We start from the raw sequence: 22,566 nt of genomic DNA, 5'->3' as shown, positions 1-22,566 counted from the left end.
GAGCTGAGATCCGGCCACTGCACTCCCGCCTGGGCTACAGAGCGAGACTCCGTCTCAAAAAAAAAAAAAAAAAAAAAAAAAAAAAAAAAAGAAATTGTTGATTTAAACATACAGTTGCAATTTATTACAATATGCTATCTTCTAGGAAAAACTATGGTAAGCCATAAACATACAAAATTGGGAATAATAATGTAAATGCTTAGCGAGTGATGGAAAATGTGAAAAAAAAAACTTTTGTAATGTAAATGCCATTTTCCCAATGGTGTTTTGAAAGATTTAATAAGAAAAAGCTCTGTCCATGAAAGGTATTTTATAATGGCACAAAAGTAAAACACTACAGACTATAAGATGGTTACTTCTACTTGCACACAAATCTAAGTCATTTTATAAAACAGTATGAGCACTCCTTAACAGCAAATTCTCCTCTCCTGAGCTACCCTAAATTCCAACCCTCCCAATACACACACCCACACTCACACATGCACGCACGCATGCACACACACACACACACACCACTGACCTGTACAGGGGCCTCACTCTTCATAAGATGGCGGGCCTTGCTGAGGATAGACTGCTGGAGCTGGGCCCAGGAAACAGCTCTATCTTCCCTTATCAGGAAGGGCGGCCCAAACCTGAAAATCCAAGGAAATCAGGTTATCCCAGCAAAGGAAAAACCAGCAACATCCACCAGTCATGAGTGGTTGTTCTACCCCTGGCTTCCTCTCAATAGGATAAGTGACGAGTTAAGAGCCAAGCACAAAAACTCAACAGCGAAAAAACAAAGAACCCCATTTGAAAATGGGCAAAGGATCTGAATAGACATTTCTCAAAAAGACACACGTAGCCAATAGGCATATGAAAAAATGCTCAACATGACTAATTATTAGGGAAATGCAAGTCAAAACCCCAATGAGATATCATCTTACCCCAGTTAGGATGGCTATCATCAAAAAGACAAGAAATAACAAATGCTGGTGAGGTTATGGAGAAAAGGGAACTCTTGTACACTCTTGGTGGGAAAAGAGACGCTGTGGAGAATAGCATGGATGTTCTTCAAAAAACTAAACATAGAACCACCATACGACCCAGCCATCCCACTACTGGGTATTTATCCAAAGAAAAGATTGTGCACTCCTGTGTTTATTGCAGGGCTATTCACAATAGCCAAGATTCTAAATCAACCTAAGTATACATCAGTGGATGAATGGAAAAGAAATGAAAAAGGAAACGTAATCTATATACATAATGGAATACTATGCACCCATGAAAAGGAATGGAATCCTGTTGTTTGCGGCAAGATGGATGAGGCTGGAGGACATTATGTTAAGTGAAATAAGTCAGGCACAGAAAGATAAATACTGCTTGTACTCACACGTGTGGAATCTAAAAAAGTTAATGTCATAGAAGTAGAGTAGAATAGTAGTTCTACTAGAGGCTGGGAGGGGCTGGTGGGAGCTAGGAAAAGGTTAGGTAATGAATAAAAATTATAGCTAGATAGGAGAAATAAGCTCTAGTGTTCTATAGCAGTACAGAGTGACTATTGTTCACAATAATTTATTGTGTGTTTTCAACAGCTAGAGGATAGGATTTTCAATCTTCCCAACATGAAATGATAAATGTTTGAGGTGATGGCTATGCCAATTATCCTGATTTGATCATTACACACTATATACATGTATCAAAATATCACTCTGTACCCCGTAAATATGTATAATTATGTGTCAATTAAAAATAATGTAAATGGTTTTTAAAGCTAAACACAATCCAAAATTGCCAATCAGAGAATCTTGTAACAAATGGAGACATTGCAATGTAAACAGAGGCCCAGTGATACAAAGCCAGATAGATACTGCTATGTAAACAGATTACTCCAAATGACCAGCTAGCTGGCAAAGTCGCTTCCCCACAGCAGGGAGTACAGTAAGAGAACCTTGGAGCCAGGGGAAGGCAAGACAGAGACATAAATCCAGATGACACAACCGTTGGTTTGGGGTATCAGGAACATTCTCATCACTGGGGATGGTATCCATGTCCCAACATAGTAAGCGCACAGCAGTGAGCTCACGGTGTACAGGATGCTGGGTGAGGCTGCACCTGCAGGCCCTAACTCTGCTGTGGGTACTCCTGGACGAATCACTAGCCACTCACTGCTTCCTGGCCTCGCTGCAGCCTGTGTGAAGACCCAGTGAGGTAAGAATGTGAAACTGTTAAATAAAATTGGCTAAAGCAGAGCACAAGTATGAGGTGATCTGTCTGGACAGGCAAGGGCACTGTGCGTCCATTGTTGTGTGGACAGATCAGTTTACTTAATCCATCCTGTACTGTGCGGCGTTCCAAGTTTTTATTTAAACAATGCTTGCTTATCGCAGGAACTAGATATAACCTTGAACATAACCTTTGAGTGCACAATTATTCCCTTAGGGTAAAGTTCCAGAAGTAGAAAGGCAAGACTAAAGCTCTTTCTTCCCAAATTGTCCTCCGAAAAAGCCATACCAATTTACCTGATTTCCCGGACCCCGGCCCAGAATGAGCATTATCAATTTCTAAAAATTATTTAACAATCTAAAAGGTTAAGAATAGTATCTTGCTATTGCAACCAGAATTTCTTCTACTATAAATGATGCTGAATTTTGTTTCTTTTTTTTTTTTTTTTTTGGAGACGGAGTTTCACTCTTGTCGCCCAGGCTGGAGTGCAGTGGCGCAATCTCAGCTCACCACAACCTCTGCCTCCTGGTTTTAAGCCATTCTCCTGTCTCAGCCTCCCGAGTAGCTGGGATTACAGGAGTGCACCATCACACCTGGCTAATTTTATATTTTTAGTAGAGACAGGGTTTCTCTACTTGTCAGGCTGGTCCCCAACTCCCAACCTCAGCCTCGGCTTTCCAAAGTGCTGGGATTACAGGCGTGAGCCACTGTGCCAGGCTGATGCTGAATATTTTAACCTATGCTTGTATTTCTTCTGTGAACTAATGTCAATCTCTGTGGTTCATTTCACCAAGGGTATTTATCTCCTTAATTTTCGAGAGCTGGGATTTATAGGATGGACATAAATCCTTCGCCTCTCACATGACATAAATATCTTTCCTCATTTGCCCTTTGCCTTTCAAATTTGCTTTTAGTTTAAATTTTTAAATATATTTGAAACATCAGCCTTTTCCTTTACAGCCTCCTGACTTTCATGTTAAACTAGCCCCCACCCAAGGACATAAATATTCTCCCATGTTGTCTTTGTTTTTTTAATTTATTAATTTTTTTTTTTTTTTTTTTTGAGACAGAGTATTGCTCTGTTGCCCAGGCTGGAGTGCAGTGGTGCAATCTCAGCCGATTGCAACATCTGCCTCCTCGGTTCAAGCGACTCTCCTGCCACAGCCTCCCAAGTAGCTGGAACTACAGGTGCATGCCACCACCCCCGGCTAATTTTTTGTATTTTTAGTAGAGACAGAGTTTCACTGTGTTAGCCAGGCTGGTCTCGAACTCCTGACCTCATGATCCACCCACCTCGGCTGTCTTTAAGTCATATTATGACTTCCTTTTCTAGAGTTACCTCTCTAGTCAACCTGAAATTTATACGTGTGAATCCATAGCAGGAGTTAAAAGTTGACTATTTAAAATAAAAAGAAACAAAGAAATCAATTAGCCCAATTAGCCCAGCCTTACCTTTGAATAATTCATTCACTCTCTAGTAATATGAAATAGACCATAATTCTGAAATTATTAAAATATTGTAATACAGGCAGAAGAATATACAATTAAATCAGTCAAACAGAATAGGCCACCTGTCTATAAGTATTTATTGTATGATAAAAATGATATATTTCATATTACTAGAGAGTTGATGAATTAATAAGTAAGGCTGGGCTAATTGATTTTTACAAGCTGAGCTAATTAATAATATTTTAATTATTAGAATAATCTATCATTTTGTTTTTACCAGTTTCTTATTCAAGATACATTTTAGAAACATTTCATCCATCTAACTATAACTTAATGTAATTCTGTCTTTTAAACACTTTATTGGGGCTATATAAGAAAGCTATCTGTTTTTGTATATTTGTTATATAACCCATCAATTTCCTGAACCCTTTCCTTACTGCCAATCAGTTTCCAGTTCTTGGTTTTCTGGACAGACAACCAAAGTATCACCTCTTTTCTTATAGCCAGTTTCTTTTAGCACTGCACCGCCTAGGTATTACAATATAGAATAATAGTGGTGAGGGCAGTAAAAACTGTTCCTCTGATTAATAGGAAGGCCTCTGATGTTTGATGGTTAGGAATGATAATGTTAGCCAAACGCTTAAGGCAGATATTTCTAATCCTCTTAGTCAGAAAGGACCCTACTTCCGGCTCCTACTTGATTAACCTTGGGAATAAATATTTAATTTTACTCTAGACAGGCTCCCAAGCACAGGTCTACAAATCCCAGACACCACATGAAAAAAGAATAAAGTGAAACATACCTGCTAGCCTGCTGCCCTGACCCCACCAAGTTACAGAAGAGGATTAGCACCTTGCTCTCACTGTGGAGAGAGAGGGAGAATCGCTGGCCCTCACGGGCTGCCAGGCGTGGGGAGACCGACAGAGCCAGTGCATGAGCTGGAGGAGAGAGAATGACATTCGTTCATGTTCCTAAAGGAACTGATTTCCTGGGTCAGAGCCTTAGCTTCTCTAGTCCCTCTTTCTCTTTGAGCATCTATTAACCACCAACGGGGGGCCACTAGAGGGTTTTAAGGGAGGAGATAACAAGGTTCATGGCATTTGTGCCATCTGACACCTGGCATACGAACATCAAGAATATGGTAGTGAATTTGCAATTGTGTTCACCCAATAGTTTTTTGTGTGTTTCTTTGAGACAGAGTCTCGCTCTGCCCACCAGGCTGGAGTGCAGTGGCGCAATCTCGGCTCACTGCAAACTCTGCCTTACAGGTTCCAGTGATTCTCCTGTCTCAGCCTCTCCAATAGCTGGGATTGTGGATGTGCGCCACCACACCCAGCTAATTTTTTTGTATTTTTGGTAGAGATGGGGTTTCACCATGTTGGCCAGGCTGGTCTTCAACTCCTGACCTCCAGTGATCCTCCTGCCTTGGCCTCCCAAAGTACTGGGATTTCAGGCATGAGCCACTGTGCCCGGTCATCACCCTATAGTTTTAAAACAGGAACAAGAATTTAACTAATATTTTTCAAGGCACCTGAAAAATACTCCAAAATAATTTTGGTTGCTTTTATGACTTCATTACAGAACCCCAGGGTATCCACTCTCTTAGAAAGCCAACAAAAGAAGTATACAGAGATGGATGAGAATCTCTACCAATGAGGAAGTAGAGGAATTGGACTATCGTCCATTTGCATCTCAGTTCTGAACTGTTGACTTTAAAGGAAAAGATGTGTCCGTCATGATTGAATTTGAAAGGAGAACTTGTTTCACTGGGTTGTAACATAGTCAGTGTCAGTTAATGTCTTGTCCTAGATTCCAATGCCCAGCATCTCCCTGTCAACTCAGAGAACTGCGAACATCCAGTTCCTATAGGCTGCTACCTAGGCCGGCTAAAACATGGGGCCAGGGCATAGGAAACATCTGGGGTATAATGTAACACTGACATAGGGTCCTTTAAATATGGGCCTTCAGGTTGGGCGTGGTGGCTCATGCCTGTAATCCCAGCACTTTCAGAGGCCGAGGCAGGTGGATCACCTGAGGTCAGGAGTTTGAGACCAGCCTGGCCAACACGGTGAAACTCCGTCTCTACTAAAAATACAAAAATTAGCCGAGCATGGTAGCAGGCACCTATAGTCCCAGCTACTTGGGAGGCTGAGGCAGGAGAATCACTTGAACCCGGGAGGCAGAGGTTACAATGAGCTGAGATCGTGCCACCGTACTACAGCCTGGGTGACAGAGTGAGAAACCATCTCAAATATATATATATATGTCTCAAATATATATATATTTATATATGGGTCTTCTTCACTAGCAACTTGGCCAACATGTATCCTGACCTACAAATAAAAAGGACTGTTAGAAACTGACCATGTTAGCCAGTCTATGGTATAGGAAAAACAAGCATTAAGAAGTGGAACTATTTTGTTAAAAAGTCATTTAATAAACTCTTTAACCATGTACTGCTCAAATTTGTAGACATTTTACTTCACACACAAACCTTGACCCATAGGAATCCTGACGGCAAAGATGACTCCAGCATTTATACCAAATGGTGGTTCTCAAAGTGTGGTTCCTGGACCAGCAGCATCAGCATCACCTGGGAACTCGCTTAGATGTGCAAACTCTTAGGCCCCACCCCAGGCCACCCAAATCATATAGTCTGTGGGTAGGGTCCAGAAATCTGCTTGCGCACGTCCTCCAGGTGATTCTGATATTCACTAAGGTTTTGAGAATCCCTGTATAAGCTAAATAATTTTTAATATCAACCATCTGCACACAACAAATGCCAGGGATAATAAGTCTGACTGTTCCAAGTGCTAAAACTGGATGTTTTACGCCTTTGCACCTAAAGAGTATCCTCTGAAACCTGTAACTCATCATAGCCAAATAAAATTGTGTAAAGCACCTGTTATACCTGAGAGAGTCCCCTGGCTGGGTGAGGGAGGAACTTGAAAGGCATACACATTATCTCCCTCTGCGATAGTATTCAGGTCCTCTTCATCAAAGAAAGACCGCTGGAATCCACTGGGATACAGTTCAACTAAGATCACCTGAAATGAGAAAGATCATTTTCCCTCTTGATTTCTGAAAGAGAAATCAACAGGTAAGAAATCTAAAAGTGACTGATAGTCAACACCCATTTTCACCCTTTCCTTCCTTCTAATTGGCTACTTATTTTTAGTAGTAAGGCATAGTAGATATAACAATTAGATTGTCCACAGACATCTCAAGTGCGACAAAAAAAAGAAACTGAAGAAAAAAAAAATCTAAGTTTTACACCCAGCTAAACAAGCATAGAAAAATGACAACAAAATAAAGCCCTCCTCATGTGAACAAAAAGTGAGTGTTTACTACGGAGTGAAAAAATTTCTGAATAGGTTTACTAACCTTTTTCACATGATTGCATATATAAAAAAATATTTTTACCAAACTTTGAAGTAAATAGGAGATGGTTTGGTAGCAGAGTAGAGGGGTGACTACTGTGGTGGCCCTGACTGCCCTAGACCCAACTCTGCTACCCCGAAGGCTGAAGAAATCAGTATCTTAGCACACATAACCTATTCAAGGTACACTGCCTGGGAAGTTCTCTTTCAAAAGATGCATTTCAGGGCTGAGCACAGTGGCTCACGCCTATAATCCCAACACTTTGGGAGGCTGAGGAGGGAGGGTCACTTGAGCCCAGGAGTTCAAGACCAGCCTGGGCAACATAGCAGGACCCCATCTCTACACAATTTTTATTTTTTAAATTAGCCAGGCATGGTGGCATGAGCCTGTAGTCCCAGCTACTCAGGAGGCTGAGGTGGGAGGATCCCTTGAGCCCAGCAGTTCAAGGCTGCAGTAAGTTATGATCACACCCCTGCACTCCAGCCAGGGCAACAGAGGAAAATCCTGTCATTCATTCATTCATTTATTCATTCATTCATAAATAAATACATAGATTTCAGGATTTACAAACCTGAATCAAAGAGAAAACTTGAGTTGTAGGAGAAATGATGAACCAAAGAAAATAGTAAATATTATCGACTATATAAAGCTAAAATAATAACTATTACTACTATTACAGTTGGAGGTAGAGAAGGGATTAAAATACTGGACAATAATATCTAAATCAAAAAGGTATAAGGGGATTTAATGCCATGCCAAGATCCTTGTGTTACATGGGAAGATTAACATTAGACTAGTAATTATGCAAGTTGACATTTTAATAACCACTGAAAGAATGGAAATATAATGTATATGTACTTCATCCCAGAAGAGACGAAATAAAGAAAAATTGCTCAATCTAAAAGAATCATCTTCTAAAAGAAAAAGACTGCTCAATCTAAAAATTGGGGGGTTGGGGGCAATACAAAATAGAAAAACAGGGTAAATAGCATAAGATGACATAAATAAATCCAAATACAGGCCGGGCGCGGTGGCTCACCCCTGTAATCCCAAAACATTGGAGGTTGAGGTGGCCAGATCATGAGGTCAAGAGATCGAGACCATCCTGGCCAACACGGTGAAACCCCGTCTCTACTAAAAACACCAAAAATTAGCCGGGCGTGGTGGCAGGCGCCTGTAGTTCCAGCTACTCAGGAGGTTGAGGCAGGAGAATCACTTGAACCCTGGAGGTGGAGGTTGCAGTGAGCTGAGATCGTGCCACTGCACTGCACTCCAGCCTGGTGACAGAGTGAGACTCCGTCAATAATAATAATAATAATAATAATAATAGAAAAATAAATCCAAATACATATATCTATGATTTTAGATAATATATATGCAATACACTTGCCAGCTAAAGAAAACAAAGCATCAAAACAGATGACTTTAAGTTTCAGTGGAAAATGCTCATCCCGCACTGGCATCCCCAAATGATTCTCATCTCCCTGAACCAACACATCACACCTCTCAAATTCCTGCCGGATTTTTCATGCTCTTAATTATTCAAACGCTCCCTCTCATAGACTTCTCCCTTTTGATCTTTTCTTACGGCCACTTTCTCCCCAGGACTCTCACCCACTGTCCCCGTCTCTCTCCGTCTCTTTCAATAACTCCCCATAGTGCCCTTTAGAGTTTACAAAGCAAGATACACACATTTCCGCCGCTACCTGGGAGAGTCATAAATATTCTAGGAGGGGCGATAGAGGTCAGAGGGATTGATTGGGCAGGGTCAGAAAGGAGCCCACTGGGGTGATGGGGAGGCTGAGGAAGCGTGGAGGTTATAGGAATATAGCTATGAATGTAGAGAAAGCCAGCAAACCACAATCTTCAGGTAGGTAGACGTTATTGTATGCGTGGCATGTCTTCCCAACAAGGTTAAAAATAGTTTTTGATTTGAAAAAAAATCCCATGAGATAGTCAGGGAAGTGTCAATTTTCCATTTCACAGTTAAGGACACAGAGCCAATCGCGTACTGCGTCCAGGCTCAGAAACCTAGGGAGCTACTGAATCACCCTGAGGGCTGTCCCATCCTGCCACATGGCTTAGCGCCACCATGGCCTCCTCCCTGTTCCTCATGAGGGCCCCTCCAGGCACCGTGAATCCAATCCCTTTAGCAGGACTCATTTGAAAAGAAAACAAGTAGAACACAGCCATCCCAGCTTCCCCCAGATGTTCTCTCTCACGTCACACATCCTCAGTTCTCTCAGCAGGTCCTCCTGTTTCATTCACCGTTCCTTTAGTGTCCTGGTTTATATTCCCAAGACTGAAAATACACAGTGGTGACTTGGGCTATGAAGTCAAACCATCGAAATCCAAATCCTGGCTCAGCCACTTACTAGCTAGTGACGTTGGGCAAGTCACTTAACCTCTCAGGGCTTCTTTATTCCCCATTAGTAAGAGGAGGATAATTGTAATGTCTACTGCACAGGACACCTGTGATTAAACCAGGCGTGAATAGAAAGGTCACAGAACAGTGCCTCACAGTTAGTAAGCACTACCTAGGGGTAGCTATTGTTGGAATTATTATGATCATAATCGTCATCGCCTTCTTGGAAGGCAAAGGTGTTCTTTTCGGGTCATTCTGTGTCAATTCAGGGAGAAGTCAAGGCCCAGTCATCCCAGACGCCAGGCACTACTAATCAAACAGAAACTCATGAGTCATGCTGGAGTCACCTGGGAACCACAAATTGGCCTAAACAGCCTAGACAGCTGGCTCACTTAGTATTCTGTCATCCAATGACCAGGCCCCAGTGCAATTCTTTTTTTTTTTTTTTTTTTTTTTTTTTTTGAGACGGAGTCTCGCTCTGTCGCCCAGGCTGGAGTGCTGTGGCCGGATCTCAGCTCACTGCAAGCTCCGCCTCCCGGGTTCCCACGCCCCAGTGCAATTCTATCACACCTCATCTGCAGGAACGCCTCCTTCCTCTGCAACCATCCTCCTCAGGACTGCCACTGTGCTGAGGATTGGCACGGCCAGGCCAACCCGCAGGAACCGCTGGCTCTTAGAGGGGAAGACCAAGGTGACACTCAAGAACCTGGAAAACAGGAAGGGGCAACACCCTTAAAGGACTGACAGGAACTGTGAACGACATTGTTAATGATGGATCAAGGCCGGGCACGGTGGCTCACACCTGTAATCCTAGCACTTTGGGAGGCTGAGGCGGCTGGATCACCTGAGGTCCAGAGTTCGAGACTAGCCTGGCCAGCATGGTGAAACCCCGTCTCTACTAAAAGTACAAAAAAATTAGCTGAGTGTGGTGGCAGGCACCTGTAATCCCAGCTACTCGGGAGGCTGAGGCAGGAGAATCGCTTGAACCTGGGAGGCGGGGGTTGCAGTGAGCAGAGATGGCACCACTGGACTCTAGCCTGGGTGACAGAGCGACACTCCACCTCAAAAAAAAAAAAAAACAGAAGAAAGATAATGGATCAAGTTCAGCACGTAGTTAATCTCTACTTCCTGGTTGTGTCCCTGTACTTGGTACATTGTCACCAGGTGGCAGGGTAGAGCCAAATCTTCTAAGCTACTTTTCCAGCGAGTTGGGGGGAAAAAAAGTATTCGACTAAGAATCACCATAGAGATGTCCGATCTCAAGGCTCTAGTTGTTAAATAGATAAGCTTAAACAAAAACAAACTCCACAGTTTGAAAATTAAAGCAGTCAAGGTGTTTTTCTCAGTACAAACCAACACTACTGATGACATTCTCCTTAGTGAGAGTCTCCTTTGGAAATCGCTTCTCCTTCCCACCAGCATATGAAGGCCCAGTCTTGCAGCCACTGTTTCTCTTGATCTGTACTCCACTAACTGCCCAAGTCACACAGGTAATTAATTAATAGAGCTGGGATTTGAACCTGGGCCGTCTCGCTCCTGAGTCAATGGTCTTAACCCCTGTGCTGCGCTGTGTTAGGCTAGGAGTCTTAGATCATCACATCTATAAGTTGACATTATCTGATGGTGTCACTGATGATAGACAGCATGAGCCATGTTCTAGTATAAGCCAATAGTTATATTTCTAGTGCAGAATATCAGCAGCACAGGATTTTACAGCAGAAAGGGAGATTGAGTTGCCGAGGAAGGCCTTCTGAAGATGTCATGTCTTCAGCTGCATCTTAAAGGCAGGAGATGTCAACAGGCACAGGGTAAGAGAAATGGCACTTCAGGACGTGGGAAACATAAAGAGGAAATGCCTCTGTTCCAATGCCAGAAAAGACGCCCCACATAGGAGCTTACCCACATGCCAGGACACAGTCATTGGCCATTTGCCTTCCTGGTCACTGCGAAGGTTTGGGCTTACCTTTTTTTTTTTTTTTTTTTTTTTGAGGTGGAGTCTCGCTCTGTCACCCAGGCTGGAGTGAAGTGGCCGGATCTCAGCTCACTACAAGCTCCGCCTCCTGGGTTTACGCCATTCTCCTGTCTCAGCCTCCCGAGTAGCTGGGACTACAGGCGCCCGCCACCACGCCTGGCTAGTTTTTGTATTTTTTTTAGTAGAGACGGGGTTTCACCGTGTTAGCCAGGATGGTCTCGATCTCCTGACCTCGTGACCCGCCCGTCTCGGCCTCCCAAAGTGCTGGGATTACAGGCTTGAGCCACCGTGCCCGGCCTGGGCTTACTTTTATAGAACTTGGCCCATGGTGCCTGTTACCCAGCCCTACCTCCACTTTTCTTTGTCACTCATCTTCCCCAAACAACCCTTTTCCTCTTGCTTTGCTCCTTAAAGATATCTTTTTCCTACACCTTCCCAGAGAAGAAAATAGATTTTTGAAATTGAAATAAAGCTGGGGAAAAAAAAAAAAAAAGCAGGTGGCCACAGATTTTCTCTAGTTTGCCTCCGTGTGACCAAGTGAGACCAACGGGTCCGTGCCAGCTTCTGAATGGGCCACAGACCTAAGTCTGGCAATTGTGCCAAACATTCATAATTCCTTCCTCAGTTAGAGAAGGGACACAGTAACCTTTTACTCTGTCAATTTCAATAGTTGAATGTCATCCAGCTATAGGGCTGGTTTCCAGAGAAATGCTGGCTGAGAAGCAAAGGAGAGAAAATGGCAGGTGTGAGGCCAGAAGGTTCCCCGTAATGAGTAAGGATGGAAGTCAAGTTCACTGGGCAAGCCGCGACACTCACGTACCTCGTCTGGCGCAAGGGGATAGGTAGGGACACACACAGGAAAGGATCGAAGGTGTTGCTCTGTTTCAGGCAGTGGGGACAAGTCAAGGAAGATCTGTGAGGGTGAAGAACAGAGGCGAACGTTTAATCACACGTAAACAATTTGGCAGTAAAATTCAATACAGAATTACCCTTGCATTTCCACTCCCAGTGATTCCACTCCTAGGTACATACCCAGAAGAATTGAAAACAGGTGTTCAAATACTTGTATACAGGTGTTCATAGCTGCTCCATTCACAATAGTTAAGATGGGAACAATCCAGCCATCCATCAACAGACAAATGGGTAACAGAATATGGTACATCCACATAGTGGGATACAACTCAGCCATAGAAAGGAATGAACCCCGGTCTGTACAACAATGTGGATGAACCTTGAAAACAGTAAGTTAAATGAAAGCAGCCAGGCATGAAAGGGCACATATTGCATGATCCCGCTTATATGAAGTATACAGAACAGGTAATGCCATAGACACAGAAAGCAAATTGGTGGTTGCCAGGAGCTGAGGGAAGGGAGGATGAGGCTGACTGCTGACTGAGTACCGGGTTTTATTTTGGGGTGATGAAATGGTTAGGAACTAGGAGGTGGTAGCTGCACAACACTGTGAATGTTATGTCCCTGAATTGTACGCTTTAGAGTGTTTAACTTCATGTTACAGGACTTTCACCTCCATTTTTTGTAAAAGGGAAAAGAAACTTTAGGACATATATAAATGCACTGACTATGGGAAGGGAAGCTATAACCCGTCCCCGCCATACAAACCCAGCATGCCAACTTCCAGGCTGAAGGGATCTCAGGGCCACCTCTTCCCCTGCTTCTCAGCCTCACTGTGCCCCAGAACCACAGGAAGCTTTTTTTAAAAATTCCCATGTCCAGGCCCCACTCCCAGAGATTCTGTTTCAAGGTGGGCGGAGAGGGGTCCGGACATCAAAATCTTTCTAAAATCCTGAGAGCTTTTAAGCTCCCCAAATGACCCCAGTGTTCACCCATAGTAGAGAACCACTGACACCACCCACCCTCCTTACTGTACAGAAGAAGAAACAACAGAAGTCACTCCTTAAAGTAATAACTAACATTGCAATAGCATTTACTAAGAATCGAGCATCATTCTGAGCACTGAGCATAGATGAACCCGTTTACCACCCATAGCAACTGATATTATGCCCATTGTACAGAAGAGAAACCTGAAGCACAGCGAGGTTAAGTAATCTGCTGAAGAACACATGGCTCTCAAGTAAGAAAGCTAGGCTCGGTTTCCAGACTCCATGCTCATATCATTCCTGTGTTCTTTAGCAGAAATCAGTGAGGTGTCAATTGGTTCAGAGTAGATACATATAATGTTCATTTATATTCTTTCAACTCTTTTAAACTTAATACTCCCTTACTTTAAAATGGAGCTCTGAAAATGAAATGCAACTTTTTTTTTTTTTTTTTTTTTTTTTTTTTTTTTTTTTTTTTTAGAGACAGAGTCTCATGCTGTCACCCGGGCTGGAGTGCAACGGTGTGATCTCAGCTCACTGCAACCTCTGCCTTTTGGATTCAAGCGATTCTCCCTACTCAGCCTCCTGAGTAGCTGGGATTACAGGTGCCCGCCACCACGCCCAGCTAATTTTTTGTATTTTTTTCAGTAGAGATGGGGTTTCGCTATGTTGGTCAGGCTGGTCTCGAACTCCTGACCTCGTGATCCACCCACCTCAGCCTCCCAAAGTGCTGGGATTATAGGCCTGAGCCACTGTGCCCAGGTGAAATGCAACTTTTATATTCCACATGTACGTACCAACTTTCTTTCTCCTATCATATGATGCAAGGGATTTCTCTGCATGCTACGTTACTAATTGTAAAAATCTACATTAACTTCTCTGAGGACACAGAACAAGACTGCCCTGGCAGTCTGACTCTGAAGTCCATACTCTTAGCACTGTATGACATTCCCGGGATAAGTCAGCAAGTAAAGCCAAAGCTGGTATCAGAACAGGTTTCCTGAGTCCTTGTGGAAAGTGCCCGTCTTGTTTGATTGGTTTTCCACTGAGCAGACAAATAGGAAAATCCAGGGACAAACAGGAACCTAAAGGGGAGGGTGCCGCCTGAGGCACTCCTGGGTGATCTGTCCATTACAAGTCAGTTATCTTGGATACAACTTATCAGACCATCAGCCTGATTACAGAAAACAGGCCCCAGTACTGGACATTCCATCGCCCCTGCTGCCTCAGGTCATTTGCCTTTGGGAGACCCATGGTAGTTAGTGTTTTTGTTGAAAGCACTGTATCCGACAGTGAGCGCCAGCCAGCCAGAAACCCAACATTTCTAGGGTCTCCTCTGCCACTGCATCTCTCCTCCAATCCTTCTCCACCTCTGTCCGTCACGTACCTAGGCAAAAATTGGCCTGAAGGAGATACTTGGGTCATTGGGAAATCCCCAAATTCCCATCTCACAAGTATATAAACCAATGAGAGAGAATGTTTTTCATTGACGTCTTCGTGTTTTTCAGCCTGCTAAAACTGTGCCGGGTTGCATTCTTCTTGAAGCATTGCAACATATGAAACCAGTTCAGGAATATGACTTTTTACATTGAGCCACCAACTGCTATCTGCTAGCAAGCGATGAGTGGTTTGTAGAAAAACAAATAGAATGGGCAGATTTTGTATTGAAAGAATGAAAATGGGCCGGGCGCGGTGGTTCATGCCTGGAATCCCAGCTACTTGGGAAGCTGAGGCAGGAGAATCGCTTGCACCCGGGAGGTGGAGGTTGCAGTTGCAGTGAGCTGAGATCATGCCATTGCACTACAGCCTGGGCGACAAAAGCGAAACTCCGTCTCAAAAAAATAAAAATAAAATAAAATAAAGAATGAAAAAGTATAATGTTTTCATAAGAAACTACAGGAAAGATGTGAAATATATCCACGTGTCAAAGGTTGAGAAATGAGGACAGACTGATGTGACCAACATCTGGAAGAAGATGGAGAGGCAGCTTCACTTTTTTTTTTTTTTTTTTTGAGGCGGAGTCTCGCTGTGTCTCCCAGGCTGGAGTGCAGTGGCGTGATCTCGGCTCACTGCAAGCTCCGCCTCCCGGGTTCACACCATTCTCCCGCCTCAGCCTCCGAGTAGCTGGGACTACAGGCGCCCGCCACCACGCCCGGCTAGTTTTTTGTATTTTTAGTAGAGATGGGGTTTCACCGTGTTAGCCAGGATGGTCTCGATCTCCTGACCTCGTGATCCACCCGCCTCGGCCTCCCAAAGTGCTGGGATTACAGGCTTGAGCCACCGCGCCCGGCGGTAGCTTCACTTTTACAAAAAGCTCTGGCCACGTTGCCAGGCTACAGCAATATACCCCAATGTGGCCTGACGGATGCCTCCGTTCTCCCCATTCGCTCCAGGACATTCACAGTCCTGCCGTGCTGTCTTGCAAGCGCACTCACGGGGCAAAGGAACACAAAATCACCCCACTGCCTTTCAATGTTCACAGGCCCATTTCCCTAAGTTATTCATTCTCCTTGTCAAATTGCTTCTGTTACAAAGCTAACCCTGTCAGTGCTACTAAAACTCAGGGCTGCGGTTTGCTTTTCCACCTGCTACAAATGCCCAGCAATGAGCCCTAGGCTTTGCCCCTGAATTTCTTGTCACTCTGCCCTTTAACTGCTGCCAAATACACACACATCTTTCACCTCAAACCCAGTCCACTTTACCTGCTCACTGGACAGTGGATCTGACGTCTACGCAAACAGCAGTAATTATGCCAATACATAAGCAAGGTCTCACCTTTCGGAGATCTGTTCTGAGGAAGCCTTCAAGAACATCCTTAGAGTTTCTGCGGATAAAGGCTATGAAGGACATGAAGAACTTGCGCGCACACACAGACACACTCCTCCAGCCAAAACTCCAACATAGCCACAATCGTTGGTTGTTAGACTTGTAGACATTCTTAGACTGTGATGATAATCACATAGAATAACTAAATATCTTTGCTACGGTCCAGGATCTTCCACACTCTAGTACTGGAGGTTCCTCTTCTCTCCCTCAACCAAAGTCAACAACTCAGCCCCTTAAAAGGGGTTTAAGGGACGATGCCTCTGAATTAACCCATAATAACACATCCGTCAATTACATCAAGAAGGCTGATGCCATCCCAGGCAAGCCCTCCCCAAGGAGAGGAAGCCAGGAGAGAGTCAGGGACAGCAGGAGCCGCCAGCCAGGCACTGCCACTACCGACCACTGCAGGAAACCACCTCACAGACCTCAAGGCATCCCTGACGGCACCTTGTCTTTATCAGCAGGCACAAAGCAGGCATTTTCAGCCACTGCCAGTTCATCTTTAGCGTGAACACCTTACCTCTTACTCATCGTGCTATAGGAAAAATACCCAAAGGGCACTGATGGTCCATAATATCCAATCAGCTCAAATGTCACTTCCTCGGAAGTCCTCCCCACCCCCGATTCATCCCACGCCAAGTCAGGCATGTACTTCAAAGCACCCTCGAGTGCTCCGAAGCACTCATCAGTTATAATCATAGAAAAACCCAAGAGTCACCGTAAATCCTAGATTCTCATCTCTCCCTTAGTCCCTCTACCCCTCACCACGTTAGCAAGACTGGGGTGAGGGGTTAGGGGTAGAGGGACTAATGGAAAGATGCTGACTCTCCATCCAAACACATACTCCAAACCCCTCCACTTCCCTCCATCTCTACCACCACCTCTGCCGTTCCAACCACCATTGTTCTCCCGCTGGGACCACAGTGGCAACACCAACTGTTGCTCCTGCCTCCTCTCACCTCCCTGCATTGCTCATAAAAAGCAGTTGCTTCTGGGCCGGGTGCAGTGGCTCATGCCTGTAATCCTAGCACTTTGGGAGGCCGAGGCAGGTGTATCACTAGAGGTCAGGAGTTCGAGACCAGCCTGGCCAGCATGATGAAACCCCCATCTCTACTAAAAATACAAAAATGTGCTGGGCATGGTGGTGCATGCCTGTAGTCCCAGCTACTTGGGAGGCCAAGGCAGGAGAATGGCTTGAACCCGGGAAGCAGGGGTTGCAATGAGCTGAGATCATGCTACTGCACTCTAGCCTGGGTGACAGCATGAGACTCTGTCTCAAAAAAAAAAAAAAAAAAAAAAAAAACCAGTCACTTCTGAAACTGATGAACTAGATCACTCCCTCCTTTAACTCTGCAGTGTCCTCCTGTGTCCTTGAGACTAAAACCCGCACACTTGGACTGAAAACCTGCCCTACCAGGTCCCCACCCAACTCTCCAGCCCATCTCCAGTGCATGCTTGTAATCCCAGCTACTCTATTCTTTGGCAGCTACCCTGGGCTTTCCATTCCTTGAACTTGCCAGGATTATTCCTACTTCTGGCTCTTAGCCTGTGCTGTGTCCTCTGCCTGGAATACTCTGTCCCCAGTTATTAAATGGTAGACTCCTTGTCCCTCTGTTTTCAGCTCCACCATCCCTCCGATAAGAAACCTTCCCTGCCCGCCTTATGGAATGTTGGCCACTCCCCCGCCTCCCAAGTGACTCCTTATCTTTCTGCTGATGGCTGTCACAGGTTGTTGTTTACTTGTACATTATCTAACATTCCCCCAGGTAGAATGTGAGCTCCCTGAGAATGGACTGAGTCTTGTTCACAGCACCTACGAGACAACCCAGCACACAGTAGGGCATGAATGAAATCTCTAAAGAATCAACAAGGATTCAGCCGGGAGTTCTCCTCCTCATGGTAACTGCTGGACCAAGCACATTAGCAGGCACTTGAATATTTGAAAGAAGGAAAAAGAGTATGGGGACGAGAGGGGAACTGAACAGAGAAATAGGTGAATGAATTGTACAAGGACACAGATGAATTTGACCTGCTGGCGATGATCGGCGATCCCTCCCCTCTCTCTAACACGCCTTCACCTTATACTCTCCCCTTTCCCTCGTTCTAAATGTTCTTCTTTCTCTTCCTCTATGCTTTTCCTCTGTCTCGTTATTTTTGGTTCTAGCACCCTCTGCGTTGGGCACCTGAAGATAAGACAGATGCCCGGTTGGGCACGGTGGCTCACCCCTGTAATCCCAACACTTTGGGAACCCGAGGCAGGTGGATCACAAGGTCAGGAGTTCGAGACCAGACTGACCAACATGGTGAAACCCCATCTCTAATGAAAATTTAAAAAAAAAAAAAAAAAATTAGCCGGCGTGGTGGCGCACACCTGTAATCCCAGCTACTCAGGAGGCTGAGGCAGGAAAATCACTTGAACCCGGGAAGTGGAGGCTGCAGGGTGCCAAGATCGTGCCATTGCACTCCAGCCTGGGCATCAGAGGGAGAGTCCGTCTCAAAAAAACAAACAAACAAACAAACAAACAACAACAACAAAAAAACAGATAAAACAGATGCCCTACAAGTGGCTTTCATGGCCAGTAGTTTTCAAGACTGGTGACCACAAAATCTAGGTTTCCTCTCTGCATACCTCCTCCTGGAGAGGAACCACATCCCTCAGGAAATGAGAAAGGCTTTCTTCAGGCATGACAGAGAAATCTGAGCTCAAGGGGTGCGATCCTCTTTGCTCTGTACGCTAAACAACCGCAAACAGGAACGGAGAGCCCACAGTCACCCCGGCTGTTTCATCAGGGTCCCCCCGTCCCTGGTGAGGCAGAGTGACAGAACTTATCAAGTGCTATAGATTTTTCTTCACCAGTGGAAAGCAGCTTAGTTTCAAAGACTATTTGGTCTTCCTAAATAATCAGCCTCTAAAGACAGTAATTATACCCTATTTATCTTTTCAGTGGTTATTGAATAGAATAGGAATCCTAAATCAGGATAGTTTCCGGGCAGTTTTAAGTGACCTCTTGCTGTGCAAACACAAAGAAGACACGTCCCCAGAAAGTATGGAAGTAAATGGCTCTAAGTAAGGAAATTCTAGAAGACGGAATAATTATTTCCTCGTTTGAAGATAAGTCAATAAGAGAAGAAAATCACCTGGAGACCTCCAAGAAACCACTGCAGAGCAATGCAAAGGGAAGATTATCCAGACGACTCAGAGAAAAGCACGGCTTTGAAATGATTTACTGCAACATCCAGAAGAAAAATACAAAAAACTATTTTTGGTATCCATAATAGAGAACAGAGTTTCTGTGAAACTGAAGGAGCAGCAGAGAATCACAATGAATGGACAGGGTTAGCTGGAAAAACAACAGAAGAATTGCAAAGAAAGCAAAAAGGCAGGACTTGTACTTTAAAGATATTTCAGGGGACAAATCCTGGTTCTGCCACTTATCATATGTCCGTAGAAAAAGCCCAACCTCCCAGATGTTAATACTCACCCCCTGAGACGTTTTGTAAGGCTTAAAATATCTATAGACACACACACATAGATACATATACATGAATACATATATTGGCAACACACAGACACACACACACACACACACACACACACACACACACACACAGAGGCAAGCATCTTAGAGGTGGCTCTTTGTAACCAATGACTTCCTCATCTAAATCCTGCCTGCTGTGCTCATTCCCACCTTTAAGCTTGCATTTGTTCTTGTTGAATATCTTCCTACCCATTCGTACTTCTATTCATCCTGCAGAGGCCAACAAAAGGCACACTTCCTCTGAGAAGCCCATGGGGTTTTCTCCCCTTTCTGACCTTTCACTGCTGCTGTCAGTGCTTTCACTGAACATTATAATATTGAAACTATTCTGCCTTGTATGAGTCTCTGCACTTTCATATAAAAAAAGCTCAAAGAGAACACATACTTTCTGAAGTCAAAGGCTGCATACGTTTTTTTATTGTTTGTTTATTTACTTATTTTTTTGAGACAGGGTCTCACTCTGTTGCCCAGGCTGGAGTACAGTGGTGCGATCACGGATCACTGTACTCCAGCCTCGATCACAGCCCCGACCTCCTGGGCCCAAGCAATCCTCCTTTCTCAGCCTCCCGAGTAGGTGGGACCACAGGCACGTGCCACACCCGGCTAGGATTTTTTTTTTTTTTTTTTTTTTTGGTACAGATGGGGTCTCCCTATGTGGCCCAGGCTGTATATATATTTTTATATCCGCCATAATGCTTGGAACTCTTGAGCTCAGAATGACTTGTTAAGTTGGGCTCTCTGGAGAGAGAACAAACAGGAAGGGTCTCCCCAACTTCAGAGTGACTGCTTGCTAGTGAGATCCCAGCTCACATTTACCTTCTATAGAATCACCCTCTTATCACCCCCTCCTTCAAGTAAGGTGGAGGGCCCAGGAGCCAAGAAGAAGGAAAAGAAGAAATACTAAAGGTCAACAGGAGTGTGTGCTTAGTCAGGATTTCTAATGGGAGAGAGAAGGGTGTTTGTGGTTTTGTTGTTTTGGCAATGGGAGACTGGTTACCAGGAATTGAGTGTGTGGGCTTGGGTGATACATTCTAAACACATCCCCGTCTTACCTATATTGTGCTTGAAAGTGGCTTTGCACAAAGCTTTCACCTAGAGGAAGCTGAGCTGATGGTGACAGGCAGTTCTCAGAGGTTTTATTGGCTTCAGGTGGAAGCTGCAAAGAAATGAGGAAAGGAAGCCGGATTAGATACACCTCTCGTCACTCAACTGCTTCCAGACCACCGAGCCCATGCTTCCTCTCCTGGGCCCACATCATCCCTTTCTGGGCTTCTGTAGAGTCTCAACCTTCAGTGCTGCCTTTACCATAACTCAAGTTTCTTTCAATCCCCTGACCTCCCAAATTCTCTGGGACAAAAAGTGTGCGTGTATTAAAAGAGCAAACCTGAGCCTGAACCTTGGCGGATGCTCGCTCATTCTCATCAGCCTCACCTGTTCCCCCTGGATGGACGGCCCTGTGCATTATCTCTGTCCCACTCAGCTTCAATGTCTAGGTGCCTCTTGTATATTTCACAGGGTGGGCTTGCCATCACCTCAAATGCATCCACACCAAATATCTCCACCTTCCACCTGCCTGCTAAATCATTCCTGCCCACATTTTCCAAGGAGCCAGTTTCACGTAAGTATTCTCTTTTGCAGGCAAATGAGTCTTTTAGTTTTTCAATTTGGTGCACAAGCTTCCTTCACTCCGTCCATCAGTGCTTGTGTCCTTTACATTCCCCTTGCGTTTCCTCGTTTCCTGTGGCTGCGATAGCAAACTATCACAAACTGGGGGCTGTAAACAATAGCTTATTCTCTCACAGCAGCCATCCAAAATCAGTATCACTGCACTGAAATCAAGGTGTGGGCAGGGTTGCACTCCCTCCAGAGGCTCTAGGTGAGAGTCTGTTCCTTGACTCTTCCAACTCTGGTGGCTGCCAGAATTCCTTGGCTTGTGACCACATCACTCCAGTTTTCAATCCTAGCATCTTCAACTCTCTCTCTGCTCTGTCTTCACATAGCTTTCTCCTGTGTGTGTCTCAAATCTCCCCCAGCCTCTCTTTCAGAAGAACACTGGTAGCATTTAGAGCCCACCTGGATAATTCAGGTTAATGACCCCATCTCAAGATTCTTAATCACATCTCCAAAGTCTTTACCATAGAAGGTAACGATATGATGTGGCTGTGTCCCCACCCAAATCTCATCTTGAGTTGTAATCCTCACAATCCCCGCATGTCTAGAGAGAGACCTGGTGGGAGGTGATTGGATCATGAGGGCGGTTCCCCTATGCTGTTCTCATGTTAGTGAGTTCTCATGAGAGCTGATGGTTTTATAAGGGGTGCTTCCCTTTGCTGCTCACTCTTCTCTCTCCTGACGCCTTGTGAAGATGGTGCCTGCTTCCCCTTCCACCATGACTGTAAGTTTCCTGAGGCCTCCCCAGTCATGTGGAACTGTGAGTCAATTAAACCTCTTTCTTTTGTAAGTTACCCAGTCTCAGGTATTCCTTTATAGCAGCGTGAAAACAGACTAATACAGATTAACATCTACAAGATGCAACGATTAGGACCCCATGTCTTTGGGAGTCATTTTTTAGCCTATCTCACCTCAGGGCTTCTGTGTGCCCTAATGCCACCAACCTCCTCTGGACCCCTACCACTTCCAGAATGAGTTAATCAACCTTTCTCGTTTCCCTAAATTTATTCTTCACCCCCTGTCCGTTCCCTACCACACATGGGACATGATTTTTTGATTAAGGCCCTGTTATGCCAAAATTTCTGTCCTGGAAGATGTCTGTCCCTAAGGGCAATCCCAGAATCAAAGCCACTCATAATACAACGCTATTTAGTAAAATATAAACTTACCTATATAAATATCTATGCAAGGCCCCACATAAAATATGCCCTAGAGCAGCATCTCTCAACTTTTTCATCATTACTCCCCTCATGGAGTCTTTTTAGACAATTTTTCCTGACATTCCCACCATGAAACTCGAATACCATTGATACACTGTG

The 22,566-nt window shown here is 44.6% G+C and overlaps 1 protein-coding gene across 4 annotated transcripts in view; it reads right to left on the bottom strand.

Annotated features, from left to right (window-relative positions):
* USP43 (ubiquitin specific peptidase 43) overlaps positions 1–22,566 on the bottom strand; it is an 86,775-nt gene that overhangs the window by 44,996 nt on the left and 19,213 nt on the right. For 2 of the 4 annotated variants that reach the window (XM_028836011.2, XM_028836012.2), the window contains exons 3-8: positions 20,629–20,732; positions 12,194–12,286; positions 9,972–10,107; positions 6,558–6,702; positions 4,458–4,593; positions 521–632 (exon numbers count right to left, since the gene is read on the bottom strand). In XM_028836011.2, coding sequence (XP_028691844.2) covers positions 521–632; positions 4,458–4,593; positions 6,558–6,702; positions 9,972–10,107; positions 12,194–12,286; positions 20,629–20,732 — 726 coding nt within the window. The remainder of the gene's footprint in view (positions 1–520; positions 633–4,457; positions 4,594–6,557; positions 6,703–9,971; positions 10,108–12,193; positions 12,287–20,628; positions 20,733–22,566) is intronic. The other 2 variants (XM_015118592.3, XM_015118593.3) reach the window with 1 other exon arrangement.

This window comes from Macaca mulatta, chromosome 16, assembly GCF_049350105.2.
Source record: "Macaca mulatta isolate MMU2019108-1 chromosome 16, T2T-MMU8v2.0, whole genome shotgun sequence".
Lineage (NCBI taxonomy): Eukaryota > Metazoa > Chordata > Mammalia > Primates > Cercopithecidae > Macaca > Macaca mulatta.
This window is presented reverse-complemented; position numbering and strand designations above follow the sequence as displayed.